The 26195-nt window shown below is 39.3% G+C and overlaps 1 protein-coding gene across 2 annotated transcripts in view; it reads right to left on the minus strand.

Moving 5' to 3' along the window:
• The window catches only part of MYLK4 (myosin light chain kinase family member 4), an 81456-nt gene that overhangs the window by 26367 nt on the left and 28894 nt on the right, over positions 1 to 26195 (minus strand). Inside the window, exon 2 of one of the 2 annotated variants that reach the window (XM_069008228.1) lies at positions 5730 to 6528. The exons of the other annotated variant lie outside the window; for it this stretch is intronic. Within the exon in view, the coding sequence (XP_068864329.1) occupies positions 5730 to 6374 (645 nt within the window). The 5' untranslated portion in view covers positions 6375 to 6528. The remainder of the gene's footprint in view (positions 1 to 5729; positions 6529 to 26195) is intronic. 2 annotated transcript variants of the gene reach the window in all.

A 26195-nucleotide genomic window follows, 5' to 3' on the forward strand; every position in this document is an offset into this window, starting at 1 on the left:
AACTTAACTAACTCAGCTGAGCTAAGCAGGCAATGGTATGGATGGAAAATATCTTCACACTTCATGAGCTGCCCTTCCTAAACTTTTCTCCAAGATCACACAGTTGTGAGATTTTCATCCAAAGGGTTATAAACTTAAGAAATCATCTCCTACATCTTTGATGACTCACTTTGAATTGGACTCCAGAAATGCAGGTTTCCTAACAATTCATTTAAGAAGAAGGGAGTTTGGTTTGAGGGGAAAGACCTGTTTGGGTTTTTTTAAATTTTCCTTTTATAGAAAGATTGTGGTCCTGTGGCACCTCACCATGCAGAACCCAGCGAATGAAATGTGGTGGGGCTCATTCCAGGCTCTCTTGGGGCTGCTGCCCAGCCACCCGTCACTGCTTCTTCTCACTACTGCACGTGTATGCAAAAGCCAGGGTGCTGCCAGGATGGCACTAATTATTTGTGCTTCAAAGCAGCCACCCTCGTTATTAAAACTCATTGTGGTGGAGATGCCACATTTAGTTGCAATGGCACTCTGCTACCAGAGGATATAGTCAACCATGGTACCCCTACACTTTCTGATAGGGGCTAAGAGGAGCCATTACTAGAAAACCGCCTAAATGTCAAGGATATCTGATGACAAAAGGTGTATTTTAGACGGCTGCAGTGGACAAAGACTTCCTCCCTGAGCAAATCCTTCCTACCACTGTCTCACCTCTTTGAGTAACCTTCTGCTTTTACAGGACTGCTCTCTGATGAGCTGCCTTGCTTTGCTTTCCTGCACTTACCAGTTATCTCTTTATCTTCATCAGAACATCTTCCTAGTTTTGCAAAGGAATTGTAATGGATTCCTAAAAGCCATCCAATGTGGCACGTAGGTATTTAGGAGTTAGCTGTGTCTACTTTGATTTCACACATTTTCAGATTTGTAGAGACAGCAAAATCCCAACAGTGCTCAGGAAAGGATCCTACGCAGGGAACATCATACAGCAGATAGCAAGTTCTGAGTGTAAATGAAAATAACGTTAAACAGCATTATGAATTGAAAAGGCATGAAACAACTCCTATGTCTGCCACTAAGGGAGAGAACAGGGCAAAACAAGATGGAAACATTGTCCTGAGAAAACATACCAGTTTTATAGACAGAGAATTTTAACTCTGATACACTACAGCTCATTCAAAAGCTGAAATTCTTCTACCAAGAACATATTTAAGTAAAAGCATCAGTCCCGAGGGAAAGAAGAGCATTCTCAAGTATAATGGCACCTGAGAGTGCTGACCAGCTGCATTTCCCAAGCAATACACAAACCATCTGCTGAAATTCTGCAGAAATCTCTACTCTTGAAACCACTGACCACAGCAGAAACTCTTGCAAATAGATTTTAAAAAGAAAAAAAAAAAAAAAACACCAATTCCTACTTATTTGGCTGAAAGAATAAAACTACACAGAACATGGCCAATTTGGAGAGAATTTCAACAATACATAAGGGACCTGTTAGCATTTGTAGGCAAAATGAAGGAATCAGAACAGTTATAGACTGAGGCTGAATGGATCTTAAAACACATGTGGCAAACAGCAGTTTCATTGTGGGCTCCTACTAAAGCAGCCAGTGACCTGCAATTGCAGTGTGATACCTGCACAGGAGGTACACAGGGTTCAAGCAGAAAACAGAGCTCCCACCACTGGCATGTCTTTAGTGTGGGAAACAGCCCCAAACTGCTAATGGTTGTTATTCCTCAAGCAAAGCCTGTAGAAATGTCAGGAAACCAAAGCTACAGACACCTGCAGGCAACTGCAGGAAGTTCAACACTATTTTACGATGGCAACAAAACGGACTTTCTGGCTCTCCAGATGAGTATTTGCAGGTTAATAGCACAGAATCGCTAAACTCTTTAACTTGGAGGAAACAAGTGAAGTATTATTTTACCCTCTTTCTTTAAAAGTGGAAGAAGTAGGATGGAAAACGGAGTTATAGACAGGAACATTTTGCAACAGGATTATCAGACTACTTAAAAAGGTGAATTTGAGGAAAACCTCAAGGCTTTTAAAGACGCTTACTGTAGAACTGCTGATTTCCCTGAGTGGCAATAGTGACAAAATAACTTAAACGACAAGTAGTACATGCTACTCCTCTCAGCCATGTGGTGATAAGGTCATGCTGCACTCAGTGGAAAATGACTGGGAAGCATTTGGCAGCATTGACAAAGCATGAAGTGTCTCCAAGCTATACCATATAACAGCTTCAACCCAAACCAGAGAGAAACTAAACTCCTGTATGAGGCAGTGGAGGTATTTCAGGATGGCAGTAAAAGGCAGGAAAGCAGAAATTTGCTTCAGAAGAGAGCAATCCCTATATTTTGCAAGAGCACAAAATATGCCTGTGGAGTCTGTGATTAGGAAACTGTTCCAGCTGCTGCTGATGCCAGGAGAGAGATTACACACCCCAGCTGCTTACTTCTCTCTCATTCCCCATCTTCCCTCTCTGTTCTGCCTCTTTCACAGCTCTCTACATAATATGGTTCTGTAAAAAGAGACAGTTAGGAAAAATTAAAAAACAGTACTACATTAAGCAAAGAGCAGCACCTCTCTAGAGAAGGAAGGATGGAAAGACAGGTAAGCAGTATGTAAACACTATTCACTGCCTTATCCAGTTGTACCTATGGCCACCTACTGCACCACCTACTAGTAATTCATTTATAAGTTATGATTGGATTATTTTGCACAACCAGGCTGGGGACAGACAAACATTTTTCAGACAGCTCAGCTGTTAGAACTAAGAGATGGCATTTACTCATAGCTGGAGCAGGGTGGATGACAAATAGGAACATCATCCAAAACATCTGATCATCTCCAGCAGTGCATAGAAGTGGGTACTGTCCTTCTGAACTAACTGTAGTGAATAGATTGCCTTGTTCGTGGCTGTACAGAAAAAGAATAGGACTGTGCATGTCTAAAGGGATTGAAGGGTTGCTCAGTGTTGCCACACAAAGTCCACCTAGGATACAAGAGATGTTGTTCTTACTGCCTGGCAGCTTGCACTTCTATGGGGTCAGCACTGTTCAAAATTGTCATCAGGTGGGACTAGAGACAGGAACGAGGATTCTGTTAAGAGAAGCAAGGATTGGTATCTGCACATTTGGGTAAATTTGTTCATTGCTACATCACCAGGTATTAGTGCTGTATTTCAGGTGTAAAACTCTTCAAGGGTGAGATCCCCTATTTTTCTATTCCTTTGCTTTTCCTTTAATCACAACTATATAAAACATATAGAAAAATACAGAGATCCAGTTCAAATATGGAGACATGAGCAACCAACTTCACAGTGCCTCCTGTATCAGTATTTTCACTAACTTGCTCAGAGATCCTGTTCTTACCCTCTCACCCAGAGGAGAATCTGCTTGCCCTAAATGCTGGTCCACACTGTCTCCTACTAAGCTGACAGCCAAGCTCCGCAGTCTCTGCTGAAGGATATCGTTCCATGTTCTGTTACTCCTAATGCAGGGCTGACTTCAAGTCTGTTTTTACTTAAACCTAAGATGACTAAGTGTTTACCAAAGCCAGCTGTTGTTCACAGGATAGCCTGGTAATTTTATGATGGTCCTTTTCTAATAAATCAAACACACAGAGAGGAGGTAATGACAAGCTAACATATGTATGCTATCTCATAAAACAAACAAAATATAAACAACATAATAATATCATCAGCGTGATTCCAGACATGCTCATGCTGCCTTTCCTAAGCCCACATGCTAGACAAGTTCCTACCAAGTCCACTCAACATCTCCAAGAGTCTGCCTAAATAAAAATGAATCAGTGAGGGGATTACAAATGTAGCTGCTGTTGGAAAAAGACAGAGACTCCACTTACTCCTCTCTTTATTGGGTCCTTGTCTATTAGGCTACCTGTTTTCATCATGTTAAAGGCCCATTGCCTCTACTTCCAGGTCTTTCACAGCACTGAACTCTCCATGGGGCACCTGCATCTCTACCATCCTGGTTCCCCTCTGACTCACCAGGAGCACAAGCTCCTCCTGTTCTGCTACACCCGTTGACCACAAACTCACCAGCAAAGCCTCCAAGGTCCTCTCCTTTCTCCAAACCTGTGTTTCTATTGCAGAGAGCCTTGCACCTACTCTAGTCTCTAGGAGCTGCCAGCTCATTAATGTGCCAGGCCTGATTCAGTTTACATTTATAAATAGTTTAGATGAATATATACTTTCACCAAAATAAGTAGATCTCTACCCAAAACTGCAGAGATGGCAGCATTACAGAGATGACCTGTGGGTCTCATTCCAATGGGGCTTTTACAACAGATGTTTTCATTGATGTTTTGAAAAGTAAAAGAAGGCCTAAAATCAGATGCTCAAAATAAATAATCATTTCTTATCAAAGTAATTGTATAAAACAAGAAAACTTCTCTCTTGTTGAAACACCTTTTTTTTAAACCAGCCCAGCCTGATGTTCAAGAAGGGCCTGTGATGACGATTTTTGTTGTCAGTCTTCTTTGGCAAGGAAGCTATTTTTCTCTTCAATTAATGATGCTCTGGAAACAAGGATGAACAATTTATATCCTTACATAGTGAAAGATCAGTCAGTTCAGCTGACAGAGCTTTACAAGATGTTCCTCTGTTGCTACTCAGCACTGACTGATATTTTTATAGTTTCCTTTGCAGGCTCAAATGCTTCTTGTCTATCAAAGAAGTGGGGTTGCCTTAGGGTAACCAAGCTGAAAAGCACACAGTTTGCTGACCAGGCTATTCTGAATAATATTGGGTGCAGCGCTTCTTTTTTTCAAGGAACACTGTTTCCATTAATACCTTCACATGATGTTTTTCCTGCTCAAAAACTTTAGAAAAACAAACTCAAGAACTATTCTTTAAATGAACCAAAGAGTAAAGCCTGCATGTGACTTTTTGGGAGAAAAAAAATTAAGCAAAACAAAACAAAGTATGAAAGGCAACCTTTTTGGTTCACTGTGGGTTAATTAAATACCAACATACTTTGTCAGAAGAAATGTCTTAATTTTCTTTACCAGAAAAAGAATACTCAAGCCACCTTACAAGAACTTATTAGAGTCAATAGAGTCTTTCAAGAGATTTTTGGTGGCTTTTAATCTGAACTTTAAAGAACATGATGAAACTCTCATTATGGTAACACGTGCATTTTTTTACCCAGGGAAGTTTACACAAGCCACAGCTCCAGTTACGGTAACCCTACCTCAGATCCCAGTTTAGAAGTCCCCTAGTCCTCACCAATGCAGAGAAATAGCAGATCAGAACAGCACACTTAAGATGTTCTTTGAAATAAAGGACAAACATATGTACATGCCCTGACCCAAGGAGGCTTTTTACCAGTTCCACTAATCTCTAGACCCTGGTGCTCATAATACGACTGCTGCAACTTGATTCCCCCAGATAATTATAAATCCAGAAAAGATCATTGTAAAATTCATGGCCAGGACCCAAGACTCTTGAAGCCTGTCAATCTTTGTTATGTTCTTTGTTGTTGTGTTTTACAGCTACAAAGGAATAATTAGGAAAAAATGAGGGTCTGTGTAACAAGTAGATTTTTCTATATCTTTTCCACTGAAACTTGCTCAGCTTGTCCTTATACTTTTCACTTCTAGAGCACATTGGTTGTTCTTTCTTAAATGTCAACAAAACAAAAAAGCTGAGCATATAGCAGAACATATCCGTAGCTTGCAATGATTCCTGCCAAGATGAAACACAAACCTGGGCTCACCTTTTCATTTTTCTTCTTGAGCAGGTCACCAGCTGTTGTCTCCGAGAAAATGTGCATCCTAAAGGGATGTCCAGCTCCTGCTTTGCAAACTTTACGTTTTTTAACATGATGTTTTACACTTGAATTATGAATTATTAATGTTTTCACCTTCTCTACCAGAGGTCCTACAAGTTTCTGTAGTCCACAAACACTTTGTTCAAGTCCATCTAGCCTTTTAACCTGCTGCTCTGCTTTCCTGTTTATATCAGAAAGAGATTTTCTCATTTTAAGGCAAAGTCCCTTCATTTCATTATTTTTCAATTTTTTGTTTCTTTCCATCCTTGATCCAGGTTCAGATGTTTCTGCCTTTACCATCTCAATGTCTTTTTCAATGCAACAGATTTCTTGGGAAACACTGTTAAGCTTCTTAAGGACATTGTCTTGCAGAGTCAACAGTTTATCAATTTTCTCTTCAAGGGAGGCAAACTTCACATCCATGATGTTGAAACTTTCAGATGTGCTGACATTACTTCTCGCAACACGAAGAATTTGAGGAGGTTCCATTCCATTACCTGGCCCTTGGTTTTGCAAAGTGTTTGGATCGAATATTTTGGCCAAGTTGTTGACCATAGACGTAGAAGAGCTCTGCCTGCTGGATGTGGTCATTTTGCTGGTTTGGGTATGGGAAGGAAATGCTCTGATGATCAGCTGCTTGAGGACAATATCAGTTGCAAAGGCTTTCCATCCAGGCTGCTCAGATATACAGCCAAGTTTGGCAACTCCAGCTCAACTAATTTAAAAACTATTCTCATATATTTGACTAAAACAGAGAAAAGAGACACTCAAATTATTTAGGAGAAAAATGCCTTTCATCCATTCTTTTCTTTACAAATATATATCTATCTGTTTCTAAATTAGGTGAATACGGAGATGCATATCCTAAATGCACTCGGTTCAGTGATATCAGCCTAGCAAGGTCCGAACTATTTGCACTCCAATGGCATTTGATAGCAAAAAGGCTACGCGATACATGAGAAGTCATTAAGGGTAGAAAGAATTTGGCAGTGGTGTTGCTGCTTTTCAAAAGCCTAGCATGTAATGTGACCCCTGCTCTGAAGAGAATAAGGGTCCTTACAGGGAATTTAAATGTGGCTGCTTGAAATTGCTATGTTTTAAGCTAAACTTTTCAGATGAAAACTTCTATTCCTTGAAAAGCCTGTTACGCCAGGCAGGAAGTCAATAGAGTGGTAGAAAACAAATACATTAAAGAAAGTAAAACAAGAAGGAGATGCTGGAATGCAAATATTTGGGGAAAAAAACATCAGAGCCTTTTTATCTATCTTATGTCTCAGCTATCACATAGTTAGCTGTTTATGCACAAGTAGTTAACTCCATAGATAACATCTTAATTTAGTTCTGTATTTATCAAGACTGTTCTAATTTGCTACAAATTAAGAGACTTGTGTTTTACTGTGATCTGGTCATACAAATACCAAAATAGAACATTTGATAGAGACTCAGCTCTTCTTTGTTTCCCTGACAGTAAATGTCTCGTGACCAGTAATTAGTATTCCTAACTCAAACAGTTTATTTAAGTTTTGCTTTTGCAAAAGACTTCTGTTTCTTTCAGAAAGACAGCACTGGAAAAAAAAGAAATTCCATTACTAGGAAGAGGATTCCCCTAAGGGTAGGTCTGAATTGTTGAACACCTTTCATGTTGGTTAGAAAAATAAAAACAGAATTTGAAAGAAAGAATAAAACCAGCATTTCTCATCTCAAGTCAGCTATACTCCACAGGAGCAAGAAGCAAATCAGTATGGATCAGCTTGATGGAGACAGACTGCCTCTGAAACACAAAGAAACAGCCTTGGACAAATGTCTGTCATAGATTGACCACATATAGGCCAGTCTGCACTGCTGCCACATCTTTTATAGAAATAAACACAAAGTTGGCCAGATGGTTGAAAAACAGCCAGAGCGTTGCTCTGCTCAAAGGATCAAGAGCTTCTTTTGTGATCCCTGTGAACTATTACTTTTGACAACCTCCATTTCTCCATCCTTTAAACAGGGAGCATGAGGGATAATTAGGTAAGGGAAATAGTGAGTTCTGAATACCTAACACACTAAATAGTCTTTCAAAATTGCATGGTCTTCTCTTCAATTTTAGGTATCAAATGTGTCTTTTAGGGTCAATCACAGCTGAAGTTTTCAAAAGATTCCAAAGGCATTCTTCTGCAATCATTTCTGACTCAACGTGTAGTCAGTGTTGATAAGGATAAGCTAATTCAGGAGCTTATTCTCCAGTTACTGCAGGTTCATAAGTACATTTGTCACCACCTGGGATCAGTATGTTACTGCAAGTGAAAGTGAACTGTGTTCATGCATGACCCTAAAACATGGATTGAATGTTTTAAATAACAGACATTACCAAGAGCTGGACATCATGTGTTACTGTGCACAGCACATTCACTGAGCAGACTGAGAAGGTTAAATATTTTTAAAATAGGAAACAGGATAAAAAAAACCCCCAAACAGTTTAAAGATCTCTATTTCATGAAAAGAATAATATACAGGACAGCAGTTAAAAAAGAGGAAGTAATAACAAAGCAAAGAACATCACATCAGTTCCAGCAGAGTAGTTATATTTGAAGACCTTTTTCTTCTTCTGTTCACCTCTGCTAGAAACATGAACTAAAGTCTCCTGACAGTTTCATATCTGCAGAAGCCCCTGTTGGACACAAACTTCCAGAAGAGGTGTTTGCATGTCTGTAAACTGGCCAGGTTTGAAAAGCCATTTATTTTGGATGAAACATCCCTGCAGGAGTTCACAGTCAGCTTTCCCCTGTCCCCTGTCCTCCCTGCACACAAAAAAAATGGGTTAAAGGTTTATTAGACCTTGCCACCCATCCAGCTAGGACTCCTGATCTGGGGAATTTCATAGGCAAAGACTGTTAGGCACAAGGATCCTCTCCAAAAGGAACATTTCGTTGAAGCAAGAAATTATTAAAAGAAAAAAAAAGGACATACAGACAGCAGTGGTAAAAACGTGTTATATTACTGTGCACAGCCACATATGTTAAACATTTAAATCTCTCCTAACAGTTGCCCAGGGAAATGCTATGTGAAGTACCTCAAACCAGTACTATAAACACTAATAAAAATTTTAAGCTCTCTGAGGTAAGATCCTATTATCAAGTATCATCTGTAAAGTCCTACTGATTTAATATGTTACCATGACATACAAAAATGCCAGACACCGAAAGGGTAGAAAGCAAACTATAAAAATGCTTCATTAAAAGTTTATCAGTATGTTTGCAGTTCTGTCTGAAGCTGAAGTGAACTGAGAGAACTGCTGTGTAGGGGCTTGAAAATAGGAATAAATGAAAGAAAATGAACATCAGCTTGCTTTCTAGGCTCAGAAAGCTCTTGCCAGTAACTTCTTCACAGCAGGGAATCTGTGATCTCTGTCTCTTGGACTGTAAAATTGAACTAATCTTACATATCCAGATACTGTTCAGGAGTTCAGTGAGAATTAATTACTTAAGGGAAAGTGATCTGTAAAAAACAGTGTAATTTAAAGTATTTGAACATTTCCTTCTGAGTGCTGTGAATTATTACTGCTACGCTATGAAATTCAATAATACTATATGTAAACAATTTGAGCCATTTTTAATAACCAAATAGCTGAATGCAGCTTTCTAGAAACTAAAATAATCTCTTAGCACCTGTACCTATGATAAATGCACAAAATAAGCCCATATAACAGCATTCTTATTTTCATCTCACAAACTTTAATGATGACTTGATCATTGGACTTGCACAGCACCAAAATTACTTAAAAGTCTGTTGGAAACTAAGGGTGTGAGCTGCAGCAATGGTTACTTTCCAGGAATTGAAAAAAGAGAAACACAGCTGACTGAAATACTTTGGAAAGAAAGCAATTCCACTAGTTTTAAAGACTACATGATTCCCCATGTTCCCAACATTGCATAATACTACAATTCAGAATATTAACACTAGGCCACTGCACCATGGCAGAGACCATGTGAGCCCAAAGGCTGACACTGAACCCTGGGAACTTTTGCACACAAGTGTAACCAACACCTGCTAATCAACTGAGAAAATGTGTGGTATTTGATAATCTGCCATACAGCCTAATTTCTTATATACAGTTGCTGCCCTGTTGATGATGAATTCTTTTGAGTGGTTTTTACATAATAGAAAATTAACCTGTAGTTCTCAATTATTTCAAGGTCAGTTGGAAAAGGCCTTAAAGCAGTGTATATTATTTTCCAAGTGTAGTGGCATTGGAAATAGCAACTAAGTACCAATGGATACACAGTTGCTCCTACTGTGGCTTTCACATTTTTAACATATCTGCAGACATGGTACAGTGAGCCTGTAAGAGATGTTATAAAACTCTGTACCTTACACAGACATAGTTAAATGGGCTATAGGTGAAGACTGGACAGACTGGAGAAGTAAATTTTTCCTTCTGATTTCTCTCTTGAACTCAAATTGCAGCCAGTGTTATTTTCTCTGCACACACAAATATGGAAAGGCGGCTAGCATCAGGAAATTATCCCAGCACATCTATTTGCTCCCTAGCTCTATAAGCTGTCTGCTTCTGAAAATGATCCTCCAGTTTAGAGATGCCCAGACCAAGCTTTTAGCACATTCGGCCCCAAAGCCAGTAAAAAGCAGGAGGACCTCAGTTCCACAGTGTTTGTATCTCAGTTTCATAGGCATTAGAGAAAAAAACTGGAAAAAAAATATAGCCCAAAATATCCAAACAGTTTCTAATCAGTAAGAATATGTAATATTTGTGGTTCTTTTAATTTCACATGACAGCTTACCAGTCCAAACAAAGCCTGCTTTCTGCTTAAAAAACTTGTTCACTAAGTTTTCACCAATTCTTGGTCCTCTGACCATTCAGCTGAGCTGTTAACTACCCTGCCTTACCTTATCTTGTTCTACTAGACCCATGCTACCAGGAGTTACCCTCTCCCTCCCTGCTTTTTTTAGACTGACTCTTTTCAATTTAGTTCCGTTCAGTTCTTCATTTTTCCTAACAATTAAAGGTCCAGACAATGCACCTCATAAATTTATGTCTGCTGGCATCAAACTTTATAAACAAGAACACAAGTGGAAATGTTTGAGTTGTAGAGTCTTATTCCAATGTTTTTGGGCTGCAAGGCATGTATCAGGATATGCCATATTTTGTGGAAGTCTGCAACCGCTGAACTTTATCTGGAGAACATGGTACACATTCATCAATCTTGAGCTGTGCTAGATAAGGTATCTCCAAAACTCCCATGTCCAGTTTAATATTTTACTGCTATGGAGGAGGTGTTTTCCCCTCAGAAATAACATGGGGACACCTGCCATGCATGAGTTTACAGCGTGTGTGTGATGCACACTCCACATTCCAGCCATTCCTCACTCATACGTGTAAGCAGCATATGTTCTCCTGACATTTCTGTACCTAGGTCCTAGCAAGAACTGGGTTTAAATAGGGAATATATTAAGGAGAGTGGGCTGCAGGTATGTGAACAATTAGCTCTGACTTCCTGAGTTTTCCTAAACCACGATCTAAATTTTCCTTAGTGCGTGCAACTGAAGCTGATTTCTTCCTGTGCCATCCATGGATGACTAGAATAACTTGTTCTCTTCTCTTCTGAAAATACATTTAATGTATTTGAAGTTTATTATTATGTCTCCCTCTCAGTATTCTCTCAAATATGTAGTTACTTTGCACACAAAAACATATTACCATTTCCTAGAAGTGATCAGTATTAAGAAAAATGGGGGGACTTTTTTTCTTGAATATTTTTCTGGAGAAGTTGCCTTCCTAGATGAAAAGAAATTGCAGATAGTCTGTGTTTGTGGATTTTTAATAAATTCATTTGTGAAAATTGTACAAGCTAAAATGTTATGCTGTATCTCCTAGAAAACAATGTTAGATTTGTCTTTCCTTAGAACAATGGATCTTCTTTTCAATTAAAAATTTGTTTAAATCTTTAAAATAAAACCTCAGGACAGTGAAAATAAAAACTGCATAATCATATAGTATGAATCAGCTTTTCAGAAACCCACATAACAAAATTACTACCCAATGTTTTATATTTCAATGAGTTAAAATAAGACCTTTGTAAGATTTTCTACAATTATCTTACTTTTCTGCTGACTTCTTATTTATTTTTATTCTTCTCAATGTCTAGTTCATGCCTTAGATATCCCTGCCCTATATATCTGGAACTTCCATATTCTTCTTCCTTCCTTAAAATTAATTATCTCCTGCCATCCTGACAACTGTTTTGTCTTCAGCCTTTATCCTATGGTTGATCTGCATTCACTTAATGAAAACTTATTCATAAATTAAGAAAGATCAGGGAATATTTGTTAACCTATTTTTAGGTTCAAAGTTCAAATTAACTAGTTCAAATTAACTATTCTAATGCTCTATCTTCTACAAATTAAAACAAAACAAAACAAACAAACAAAAAAAAAACACCAACAAAACAACAAACCCAACCAACAAACCACTCCTTTTTCTGAAACTCTGATCAAGACAAATGCTAATTTTATTCTCAGATTTTCCACAGAAATGCATATTTTGTGGCTGGACTGGCCAGAGCACATCGCAGAGGAGTTCCAATAGTATCTTTTATATTTGAATCACCAATTGTTTTAGAGATAAATCACATCTTTGTATTTTTCCCTATTGTGATAGTGGTCATAAACTGTAGACATCCCTAGAAAACAAGTCTGTCTCCTTTAATCATTTGCAAAGAAGGTGTTTTGAAGAAGACCCTTATATCATGCACACAATATTTCTGTAGAAGTCTAAGTAAGATCCATATCTCAATAAGCCTCAAAGAAGGAACAGCTTGAGACTTTGGGGAACAGGAAAGCCACTATCCAAAATACTCAAAGATTTCTATGTGCTAGTCACAAAGCAGAGAATATACACAGTAGTGCCGTGAGAGCTAAAGCACATCTGCTCTTTCTCTAGTACACAAAAACAGCTCCATGAGAAACAGTTTAAGCTTACAGCTGCTCAGCTCTGAAACAGATTAGAAAGCAAGCATGAAAGCTATGAACCAGACTCAGAAAGTCATGCTGTTTACTGAAAGTTCACAGATGTCCCTGATGGGGTAGAACAGAAAAACCATTCTCTTCCCCCTGCCCTCATTCTTCCAACCCTTCCCAATCGAAAAAGATCCATCAAGATCGATGAGGAAATTTATCCAAAATGATGTATTTCTACAATCAGCAGTCATGTTGGACTCCTTCACTGTGGGGGCTGAAATAACTGTGTGCCTAAGATTAAGTGACATACTGTATCATAAGTGATATACCTTTATGGCTGCTCTGGGGTCTGCCCAAAACACTTGTCTAGAACTCTGCTTAGGGTCAGAAAAGGAAACAGTTTCATACAGTGCAGGAGCATACAGCAAGAAAAGTCTGGCACGGAACTTCATGAGGTAGGACTAGGGAATTTACTGCTCCACAGGGCTCTCTGCACACAACTACTCTATGACCTGTTAATTAATTATGAATTCTGACTTCCTTTACTGTAATGACTCTGGTAACTAAGTACCCTGGAATATCCTAGTGATAAATGATGAGAGCAGGTCCCTGAAACAAACTACAGAGAGATCCTATTACAGTTCAGTGATCAATCTGCAGATGTCTGGTACTGGTCTTTTAGACATACTAGCACCTTCAAATTTTGAGCCTCTCTGTAAGGGTTTATGTGACCACCTTTTGCAGGAAAATAAATGTTAACTGATCTGTATATCCTTCTGTAGAAAATATCTTTGAAGATGAAAATGACAAGGCAAAATCCATATTCTGGGGGTGAAATCTCTTGTACTCTGGAGCTCTGAAGATCTCTTTCATGTGGAAAAGCATTTGCACAGGAAAAGTAGTGCAACTGCAGGTGCAAGTTGCATGGTGCAGCATGCAACATTTATCCAACAACTAACTCATACATTGCCTCCCATTGTTAACAGGTTTCTTTGGATGAATAAGAACTGCACAGTAGATTTAAAAAGCCACCAAAATCAGCATCTGTATGCTTAAAAGCCGAAGTTCAAAGCATTTCACCATCAAAGTGCAGAGCGTTCTTTCACTGAGGGTTGGTCTCCACTATCATCTCCTGCTGTCAAGATATCACATCAAGAGTCTCACCTTTGCTTAGCTGTCCACAATTAACTATACTAAAAACAAAACAAACCTCAAAACCCAGAGTTTCTTAAGCCTGAAAAATACTGTGTGATAAATTACCCATTAATAGCCTAAAACTCTATTTCCAGGAAGCCTGTTTAAAGGAAAATTCCTGAATTTCTGAGGCTAAAGCAGAGGTGTCATAACTCTGAAGCAGAGCAATGAAAGAAGTACTGTCTCCAGGTGCAGCAGGAGCTGTACCTCATTTCATCTGCTGGGTAGACTGGTTAAAATCTTTGGTTGCAATCCAAAACTTTCTGGCAGCTAGCATCCTGTATTAAAATTTATAAACCACAAAAGGCCTTTTCTTACAAAAAAGTTAATTCAGGATGGATAGGCTGAAAAGACTTGAAAGGGACAGTCATCAGAAGTGGTTATATGGAAAATTGGATGTAAGTAACACCTTTCCCTCCATCAGAACATACTAAAAATACAGTAAATGCAATTTCAGAGAGAAAGGGAAACTGTGCTGATTAAAAGATCTTTAAAAGAGCTGCAGAGAAGAACCCCAGAGCCGCCTGTCCTGTTGGGAGGTAGAAGTTCTACAAAACATATATTATCCTCTTCAGAGGATAACATATGATAGCTCAGCTTTCTTCAAGCTGAAAAACTTACCTGCTATCTACAATATCTGAGCCCTGGTCAGAAACAGTGGACATCCTCTGTGGCGACTGCACACTCAACAGGCAGAGCAGTCACACCTCGGGCTGTGATCAGCTGGCTTTACAAACTAACCCTTAAAATGCAATTATCTTCTGATTCCCTCAGATTTAACCCATATTCTCTGCTATAAGAACACTCCAAAGATAACACCAGGCTAGTGAAGATCCCAGTGTGGCAAAGAGTGCTCTTCTGATGAATGACTATTAATTCATTTTCACTTGTGGTGGTTTGTTCCCTGCTGCCTTCTACTGTGAGACCAGCTGTGGCAGTGCAGAAGTAGGAAGGAAATTTTGTGGATTTTTGCTTGTTTGTTCCTTTAGAATAACAGTAAACACTACCCACAAGTACTATTAGCCCAATTCTGTATCATACACTTACTGCACCAAAAAACAGGAATTCACTCATTCTGTAAGCCAGCCAGGGCACCAGTTATTTATTCAGGCAGACTCTGCTGAAGCAAACATTTTTTTACTACTATGACTGCAACCAGAGTTGGAATTAAACAGACTTTAACTAAGTAAATCAGCACAAAAAGCTGCATGCAGAAAATGCCTTGACTCATCTCTTGAAAACCTAGCATCAGAAGAAGTGAAATAAATGGCACATTCATATTAAGCATGGATGTCAGAATCCAGGATGGTGTAAAAGAAAAAAGAAGAAGCACCATGAGATGCATAGAGTGGCAACCAGTGTTTTTAGGAAAGGGGCAATTTGAGCTCACTTGATCTGTAGGGTTAGCTAATTCTGGTGAATGTCGATATTTTACAGATTGTAACCTGAGCTTGGCAAGTTTCCATAGCATTACTTTATGCTTTAGGGATGAAGAATTCAAAGGAAGGGTGTTACCTAAAACTTAACTTCTGGGCTGTATTAAAAAGCCCTAAAATCCAGGAAGCCAAGTATTAAAGTATTTCTCCCCTTTGATCTATTTGTTTTATACCAATACAAATTGCCCATTCTGCTCAATTTCATGACAGAATGAATAGACATGAGGTAAATAAAGGTCACAGAAATATTTTTCCTTGTCTTCCTCTGCCCAGGGTGCATGTTAATAGCATTTTGCACTAGTGTATATTTTCAGCAACAGAAATGTCTTTTAGCTACATGTCTTCTTTTTTGGCTATTTTCACCCCTAAAGTGTTCATTCCAAAATGAAACATGGCAAGTTCCCAGCCTTATAGCCAAACTTTGAAAGCCATCACAATCATCACCTATTTTTGTCTCCTCTAAACCCCATATATTTCAACTAAATGATCATTCCAGATGCCCGGCCACCTGGCTGCAAAGATTAGCCACATTCAGTGCCCAACCAAAGACATTCAGCAAATTAAGAATATCAACAGCTGTTACAGAGACTCAGCGTGTCACTTCTTCAATTTTGAATTACCTGGTGTGTTCTAAAAGGTTCTATTGTAGCTGGTAGGACACTGATACACAAAATTAGCTGAGATTCACCAAATATCTTCTAGAATAAAGCTTTTTTGTTTTAATATGCTGCGTCTTGTTCAGCTTGAACACTTCCAAAGATGAGCATCAGTCTTGGCCTCATTGTCGTGAAAACTTCCAAATTAAATTATTTCCAAGATAAAACAAAATTTAAAAGATGTTTTGTGTGTACTAAATATATTCTTATGACCATTTACACAAAATCTGGGGAGAGGACTGTTGCTGTCAAGTATTTGCCTTTGCTAACAGAGGAGGACTTTCCTGGCAGATGCAGGGAGTTTGAGCAGGATTTACTTTGCAGAGGCTTCTTTCACTTTCAAGAACCCACAGTGGCCCTGGCAAATGCATCCCTGAACACTGATATCTTTTCCTCCCATGCTTTCACTACGTTCTACAACACCCTTCAGGCATTGTAGAGTATGTAAAGAACTTTTTTAAATGTAGCACAGTGAGTATCATGAGGAAGGATGCACTAAATAGGAAGAAACAAAAGTTCTGAAAGTCAAGCTGTTGTAAACAGGTTTCTGTTTACCATCCAGGAACGTCCCAAAAAAAGTAGTATGCATCCAGATGTTAAGACAGTCCATAAGAACTGGGGGAGAAACTCTGAGGCTGCACATCTGCCATTTTTCGACTTCAAGTGCTTTTCTTGGGAAGCACTGTTCCTTAAGGCAGGCCAGGAATAAAATAACAGCTGTGTCATCCAGGAAAGAAGAGCTAAGGTTTTATTTTGTGGTGATGCTACAGGAAAACTGCTTTCAAAGATCAGTTTGGGCATCTGGTGAGCACAATGACACAAAGGACACAGAGTTGGATCACAGTGCCCACAACTGAAACACTATTTCTCTACCTTAATGCACAGGCTAAGTAAAATCACGTCATATTTAAAGTGCTTGGCCTTTGGACCAACTAGCTAAGCAAAAAGAGCACTTCCTTTGGCCAGCTGTAGCTTTTCCCAGACAGAAGTTTCTTTTCACAGAAATGTTATCAACATGTAACACTGGATAAGTCTGCAGTTTGAGTAAATAATAAAGTACACCAGTGTTACAGAAGTTGGCTAAATAAAACAGAGGCTGCTATTACTGATTTATTAATATTCCTGAATATTAATGTGTTTCAGCCAGTAAATACAGAGGAAATACTGTTGTTCTTTTTAGGAAAAAAATATTTCATTAGTTCCATGCTGCCTGCTGAGAAGCCTCACCTTCCTACCATATTGCATCACTTACACACTTGCAGTCCTACCTCTTAAATCTCTGATTTCATGCAACTAACAGAGTTTTCTCTTTCTTTTTTTTTTCTAGAGAGTCTGATGGAGTCTTTAAAGACTTTAAAGAACTCAGTAGTCAGGATTATTAAACTAGAGTCCAAAATGAAAGCCTTGTGTTAACAGAATGGCTTAAGTTAGATCACAAGTGCCGAAGGCCAGTTTTTCTCTCAGTGAGTACAGAAGAACCAAACCAGTGGACTCAGTCTGTCTACTGAAGCTCAGCAGTTGTATCACTTCTTTGCCAAAATGCAGACATTGTGCTTTCCTGTTGTCACCTGCTCCAAATTAAAACTCTGTTACAGTGCACACCTGCAGGCCACCAAAGTGGAGGCTTTAAGCCTTTGCTTGGTCCTTGCTGTGGGATTCAGCATTCGTTTTATGAGGACAATTTTAAGCTACAGACACAGGAACTGAAGTATGAACCATATAGGAGGGCCCATCCACACAGGTGGCCAGAACAGGTGCAAGGTAACCTCTGCTGACAGTAGTCATGTTTCAGAGTGTTTCACCATCTGACGTCATTAGCCGCATCCAGAAGCATTTCTGACTGCTTTTTGAAAAGCCTTTGGGGAGAAGCTTTGCCTGCTGCTCATACTTACTTGTATGAACTTCAGAACTCTCAAGCCTTCTGGGGTGTTCAGGTGAAAACAACTGAGCTGCTGTGTGATAGGAGTGGGAACCCTTCAGAAGCTGAAGAAAAGAGCATTCTGAACAATTTATGCAGGACACAAGCCACGTGCACTGGTAAGCAGGCGTAGCTCCTTAGTGAAGCACATGGTTGGAACAGTGCTCTCCTAGAAACTTGTCCAGCAAAAAGAAAGACAGGCAAAGAGTTTGCACCCTTATTTTTCCCACTTGTTCCATGTAGTTGGCCCAATGACTATCTGGATTTCTTATCCTATCTGAGAACAGAAAGGGGGATGATGATGTCTAGACAGCGTGGTTTTCTTGCACCTGTAACTTCACAACTTCTGCATAAGAGGGGCTATAGGCTCTCTAACTTTAAATGGTTAAAATGCAAAGAAACAGCAACCAGAAATGTTAGGGGTCTTGCTGCATTGCACAGCTGACCACAGTGAACATCCTGTGTCATGCAGGAGTAAATTATTTAATAAACCTCATAAATAGGAAACTGACTTGAAAATACAGCAGGAGTAAGAAACATTATACCTATGCAATAGAAGAAAACTAACATTTCCTAGGAGCCAGACCTTTTGCATTTACTGAAGTGTTTTCAGGCTAAATGGTTACATAATTTTTGTATTGAAAAAAGAAAACATAGCATTGCTTAGAATAGGTTCGTTGTATTTATATTAATGAAAGATCAGATCTGGATTCCTGAGTGTCTAGTGACTGCTTCTGTGACAGGGAAACATGAGAAGAGCAGTCATGTTATGAAACAAACTCTCCTCTTACCTCAAAGTCACTTTTCCTCTCTTCCCCTGACCTATCCTCATCTGTTCCCTGCTTCTATTTGCAGAACTCCATTAACGTTACATACTCTAATTTGATCACAAGTTTTTGGGTTCCATACAGAAACCCAAAAACAGAAACTCCTGGCCGATTTCCATGGCCTCTACACCATGGAAGGGCAGGCTGAAAGATAAAAATGGTCCCTTCTCACTTCATGTAACTGATGAAAGCCTATGTTATAGGCCTTTTTACCTTTTAAACCCTGTAATATTTTTGGGATCACAGATACAAGTAACACCCTCTTTCTCTCTCCTGTTTGAAGGGAAAGCAAAGATAGATAAAGCCCTAATGATACCCCTGTCTGGCTTTCCTCTTCTTCTTAGCAGGACAGCCAGCTATTACGCCTGTTAAAGCTGAATATAAACACAAGGAAATGAAGTTACAGAACCTCTAGACCCCATAAGATAACTCTAGTCATCCAAAAGATGTTTAGCCTAAGGTAGGCATTCTCTATAGTCAAGGGAGAGAAAAAGTGAGCAATGTCTACAGGACAGTTCATCCCCAGGTTATGATGGAGCACAAATGGAAAGAAGTATCTGAGGTGGTATTGCTCTCCTTCCTGACTAAAGGAGGAAACCTGTTACTGTTTCAAGGACTAGGGGCAGAGATTACTAATCTCCCCTTTTGCCCTCACTACAACAAATCTTAGAAAACAGTCTGTCATCACAGAAATTTGAATCATGGCTTTCAGCATTGTTTAAGTTATGTCTGTCCCTATCCTGGGCAAGGGCCAGCCTTGTAACCTTCCTTCTACTGCCCTGTCATGTTAGGCTCTAATGAGAGAGCACAATGAAACAGCCTATTCTCATCTCAGAACATCAAATAGTCGGCTTTGATTTTGTGAGATGTGGCAGATGGTATTTTCATCATGACTTCTATCATGTAACTCTCATGAATGTTGCTTGGAAAAACAGCATCAGCACAAATCATGGATTAAATTTTGTCCTAAGGGTATGAAATATAGGAGAACTGATCAGAAATCACAAAGTATTTCATCACTGCCTACACAACACAGATGAGCACTGCAAAAGGGACTGTTTTTCTCAAAATATCTGATTTTCACTCTTTGTAAAGGCAATTTCCACAAGCTGGAAAAAAATCCACAGTCTTTGGAAAGGTGGGGCAATTTCACAGAGCAATCTCACTTTGCAATTAGGCTATGTTGTTCAGTTTCTTATGAATCTGCTTAGATGGTTTAATGGTTTCATAAAACAGTTCATTCCTCTCTCACTTGCTCTCTTTCCCCCCCCCCCCTTTTTTTTTGAAGAAATACTTGGTTTCTAACTAATCCTTATGCCTTAATACTCACTGAAGGGTCACACATACACCTGTGAATAGTGTCATGGCTCTAGAAAATCATGATCATTGTGACAAGATTAATAGGGAATGACTGACTGCCATCTCTCCCAGTGCAAGAGGATACAGACACTCAAAACAAGTACTGCACATCAGTTTCAAATCAGATTCTCACCCTAATTACTTGTGGAGGAGCTTACTGCCACAGGATATTGATGAGGTGGTGGAGTAAGGGCAGATAAAAAGGCATTGGACAAAATTATGAAGGACAGCTGCATTAGAGGCAAAGATCTTCTGGCCATGGACTGCTGTCTGATTGAAGCTCAGAAGGTCTCCCTGGGTAAGAATCTCATCTTACGTTCCCCAATTTTAGATACTGCTACTAGTCACCTGCAGCTGGGATGCTGGCCAACCTCTAATTCAAAAATATGCACATGAAAACCCCTGCTTTATTGCTTGTAAGCCTTTCTCTCTGCCACTAGAACATAGTGCCTGCACCTGGAAACATTTGGAAGCCTTGCCATGACCTCACTCACCTTACTGCCTCTGGGATTCAATTTCATGACTGCTGCAATTTTTTTTTACCTAAATTTTTCATCTGACACTATGAAAAATGAACTGTGATTACCCAGAGTGCAAGCCCCTATTCCCTGACCAATTCATATGATCCAACATGAGAATTAAAAATAATTGTCACTGGAGCTAACCAAAGACTTTTGAAACAAAACACTGGAATGTGTTGGAAAATGATGGCTCATGAAAACAGAAGACTGATCAACACATGATGTGCTCTTCCAAGTAAAATTAACTAGGGAAGAAGGCAGAGCAATGCTTGCAACCCTGAATGAAGCATGTCTATTTTTCATTGCAGTGAACTTTTTCCATTGCAGCCCTCTCTTCATGGGTGTGGAATTATTACAATGAAATTCAAAACTTTCTGAAATGAGCCAGATTATAAATTTCTTTGCAAACTAATTTCAACCAGCTTGCTTAGTCAAAGGCTTTTTCTATCTTCTGTAAACCCACGGACTGAACTGGAATGTATTTACTGTGAAATAGAATCAACCAAACTTGACATAAAAAGACAATTTTACATGAAGCTGAAGGAAGCTAATTTTGGTTTTAGATGCTAGTCTGTGTTGAACACAGCATACAGAGTTAAGAGCAGGAATGTCAGAGCAGGAAGCTCTGACAACAGGTAGAAGTGCTGGGATCTGCACTGATTTTTTCAATATTTCCTCTTTCTTTTCTCCTTTTAACCCTGAATCACTACTTCCTGCTATTTTCCTTAAAAGATGGCGTTTCTTAACATCAAGTTTCATTCACAGTATCTGCAGAGCACAGCAAAATTCTTCAATTCTTTGGTTCTGCTGTACTAGCTGTTTCAAGTTTACTTTCAGTGGCAAACATGCCACAATGGGGAACATCACCATATATCAAGTAGCTGTAATCAGGCAGATCAGGTACCAGTAATTTTCCTAATAGAGATCCAGTGTCAGAGATCAAGCATGAAGGCTCAGATGTCTGCATTGCCACCGTCCAGAATCAAGTGTCAGGGATCGGGACTGTAACTGCCAGGAATGAAGGGTCACGTGTGGCAGAGCAGGGAGCGGATCCCACCCCAGACCTCAGCGAGGAGGCTGTGTCTCCATAGATTCACCACTGGGCGTCGAGGACTAACACAGCAAAGGCAAAGGAGGCTAAATGTTTGTCTTCCTGGGGGAACCCAGTGCTTCTTTGCCAAACGCTGATTTGTTCATGCAGGTGTGTCTCTGGACAGGCAGCAGCTGCAATTCTGTGTGTGCAGTTAATCTTTCCAGACACTGCTAGTCATGCCTTTGGCTTGCTGCTCAATATGTAAGTACTTGTATGTTTTCTTAAGGAATACATCCTGAATGCATGTAATGGCAAGGGAACATCCCAAACTTAAATGGGTCCTGAATGGAGCTAAAGTGACATAATTTCTTGAAAACGTTCAATTTGTATCTCAAGGACCTGCCAATGCCCTCTACTCCTCTTGAACATATTATCAGAATGCCCAGTGCTTTAAGACTTAGTTGAAACTGTAGTAGAACATGAAGAAGAAAAATAGGAAGAAAAAATCCTAGGATATTTTTTTAACAGTAAAAATAATTGAAATATTTTCTCTCATTTGTATCTTGTTTCAGGTTCAGATTTTTGAAATCAAGGGAAAATAACAGGGAGCTAAAGTCAGTCAGCTGTGCGTCCCCTGAGGAAGTTGTGTAATACCTTTCTGATTCAGTTTCTCCTTTTTTTTCAAACAAGGATAATAATACAGAACTATCATTCAGAGAAGCTTTGTGACTGGAAGCAAGCACCAGGCCATGAAAATGCAAAGACTGTTTCTCTGAAAGCTCTCCACAGGAGCAACTTTAACTGTCATGGACATAATCAGAGCTGGAGTGGAGTGGATATGCATCACACTAAGAGAAAGAACAATTATGCCTCTTTTGAGTAATGATAGTTAAAGTAAGCAATCTATTTTAACCTTTCCACTTTCTGAAGAAGTGCTCATATGATTGCTTATTGCTATGGACACAAAGTCATGAGTAACAGCCAAAGAGACGTGATTCTTTGAAATCTCAAAACATGATTTTAACTTGAATATCAAGGACCAGTCAGCCATCTGCACCTCTCAAACACATTATCACTGTGCTCATATCCCTGTTGAGAAGCATATTGTGCAAATCTGTTGAATCTTGTAACCTGGGTGTTGGACCTGACAGAACACCCAGCGGTAGCATGCTCCCTGCCTCACACTAACTCCACTCAGAGCAACCCTTAGGCTCTTAAAGAATGAAGAAACATTCAAAGAATCATTGATTTAATCCATGTGGTAATACTGAATAAGTGAAGGTTAAGTAGGGAGAACCTGGTAGGCTCTAAATCCACACCATTTCAGTGCTCTAACACATGTTCACCCACTTGAACAGACTAATCCAAATCAAGGAAAAATTTCACCAGGCAAGGGCACTGAGGGAGCATTACACGCAACAAACAATTTACATGAACTTTGAATACCCTACTCCACTGTGAGGTACAATAATTTATATGTCCCAAATAGAGACTTAGATATGAATATGAGTAGGCTTTAATATGAATAAACAATGCAATTTGTTTCTCGGGGTTTCAGGACTCATTAGAAATTGCAGAGACAGAGTTAAACCTTATAGCAAAGTAAAAGTTTCAGATGCTTCATTAGTGCTGCATTCCCTCTCATGGCACTGTAAGTTAGTCTGCTGAAGCTCAGGACAGATTATTTGAATACAGTTGTTTTAAAATTTAGTTTGTCCTTTCAAATACTTAACAGAAGAATGTGAGGCAACAACGTACAAAGAAGGAAGACAGATAGAACGAAAAAAAAATCAAAAAAGAAATCCATCTATTCCCTCATTCCTCTCTCCCCACCTTGCCTCTCCAAACTATAGGTAAATATAATTGTCATTTGGAACATGAAACCCTAAAAATGCCTTTAAATTGCAAAGAGCTCCAGTAGCTTGCATCCCAGCTTTCCTTCATCCAAGGTGGGATACATACAAGTTTCCAAGGAAGGCATCAGAAGCTCTATTTACAATGATATAATTCATTCCTTATCTAGACAATGATCATCTGGAAGCACAAATCTTGTTTTTGCCCTGCTTCATCTTGAGCTGGGAAATAAGGTTGGTGGATGCAAGCAGCTTTACCTTTTTCTTAATCTAATACACAAAGCCACAGATCTGTAGATTTTAGGATAGGATGGGCACCTTCCAATCATGTATTCCAATTAGTTTGCATTACTTCCTAAAGATTATCTTGCAGTTCTCAAGAATCACTCAGAAAGCAATTAATTGTCAAGATGCGTACCACTGCTGAATCAAAAAAGAAACACCACTGTCCTCAGGAAGCACTTGTGGAAAGTACTGGCACAAGTAGGTTCATGGAGAATATCCAAAACTATAGTTTGAAGCTATGACACATTTTGATAGTGCTCGGTATTAAGTCCTTGGCATATGAGCCATCTGTAAATCCTATCTATTATTAGCAGGGATAAAGAAATATGACTGGAGCCATTTAAGGAGCAGAAACAATTGGGGAGAGGTGGACTCATTAGAATTAACATTCATATCACTGAACAGCACAATTAGAAAGTCTCATAAGCCCACAGGACTCATCATCATCTGCAGGTACTTCAGTTCCCAGTTAGCTTTGATGTAAATTATTTATAAGCCAGAAGAGCAGAGACAGCTACAGCTATTGCACCCCTACATTTCATGTCATAGGTCTGAACCTTTGTCACTACAACACCTGCTGTTCTGCTGACAACTACAGTCTTATAGCTGTTCAAGCTGCTCTGACACCATCAGCATCTCTTCAGAGGTCCGTGGTGTCTCAGAAAGGCATGAAACCTGATGTCTGTGTTCCACTGCCCAGAGATTACCAGTGAAACCTTACAGAGAGAGCAGCACATGCCTGCCACAGCAGAACCATCCATGGTTATGTCTATCACCAGTTCTTCATCTCAGCTCCAATCTGAGCCTTGCTTTTTTGCTGGCCTGGATAATCAGATGAATGGACTATTTTTATGCACGTTTACTCCACAGCCATGAGAAATATGCATTCAATTTCTAGGCACTTACAAGGTTCACAAGGAGATTCCCAGGAAGCTAGCTGGCACCTTGCCAGCATGGCACCCAACCTCCCTTCCTATAGGATTTGAATATTCCCATTTGCAAGGATAGTTACCCCCTTGCAGCCCAGATTAAGGAATGCAGGAATATGGTCAACACACTCTTTTACAATGACAGCAGGGTCTTTCACTGTCAGTCACTGGGGTTGTGGCAAAGGCACAGAAAACCTCTGTAAAGGAAATAGAACAGCACCCAGCTGATTTTTTGGGGAAGGATTTAGAGAAGAGACAGCCCAAGCACAATTTGTAGTAGAATATTTTGTGGTTTATCTTTCAATGGGCTGCTCTGATGTGTTATTTAATTGTTTAGTTTGTTTTCCAAATTCTAGCTTATCCCAAGGAAGACAAGGCACTCCAACAACCTCTCAAATACCATCTCAGAGGTCCAAAGAAAGTCAATGAGAATTAAAGATCCATTATAACCAGCCAAACTTAGTTCAGAAAATCAGCAAACAAGATTTTGTGCAAATTCTGAAACCTGATCTTCATTCCTGTTTGGGTTTTATTCTGTTTATCTAGATATTCCCAGGAAAATGCAACTCCCAGTATAACCATATTGGCAACTCAGAATATGTCCACTCAAGTAATGCACATGTGAATTTACATTCACAGCAGCTGTCTTAAGTCTGCTGATTTCTGACCCCTTGCATGTCTACCACAGAGCACATTTACTTGGTATATGAAGTACAAAAGAATAGAAATCATCTGGGAAAGACAAGTGATTCCTGTGTCATATTAACCCACAAAAATTTTCTCCCCACCCCTATAAAACCACAAATGACCTGACATCTTGACTTCTCTTTGTAGAATCCATCTTCATTTTCATTCCTGAAGATAGCTGTCTATTTTCTACCGGGAAAGGTCAGTAATGCTGAGAAATAGAAGTAAAGAATTACTCTGTGCTGCCCATAGCACACAAGTCAGTGTAGGCAAGGACAAATATTCCGCTATTAAAATTGCTCTGAGAGACTCTAAAGCATAAAGGTATATTCTGCCTTAAAGAATATGGAAATATTTTCCCTTCACCCCCAATGGCACATTCCAGCATCAATTCCAAAAATCTACTCTTTCATACTATTTGTGGGGTCTAGGCTAGCCAAATGGCTAAACCCTTGCAGAATCAACTCTCAACACAGACCACAAAAGAAACCAGCTTAGGCAAAATGCAAAAAGTCCTCAATGAACAACATATGTAAATATATGGGAAAAACAGAAAGAAAGATGTAGAAGAATCTTAAAAGAAATTATGAACATTGAGCAGACTATTAAAAAATCAAGATTTCTGAGGGAAAGAAGAGCAGAATTTATCTCATGCCATTATACCAGGAGACACCTAACCAAGCAAAGCTTCATACAGCTCATATACAATATGGCTTCAGTAAGACTATTGTCAACTATTGTCAATCCAAAAAGTAAG

This window comes from Aphelocoma coerulescens, chromosome 2 (genome assembly GCF_041296385.1).
Source record: "Aphelocoma coerulescens isolate FSJ_1873_10779 chromosome 2, UR_Acoe_1.0, whole genome shotgun sequence".
In the NCBI taxonomy this organism is placed as follows: Eukaryota; Metazoa; Chordata; class Aves; order Passeriformes; family Corvidae; genus Aphelocoma; species Aphelocoma coerulescens.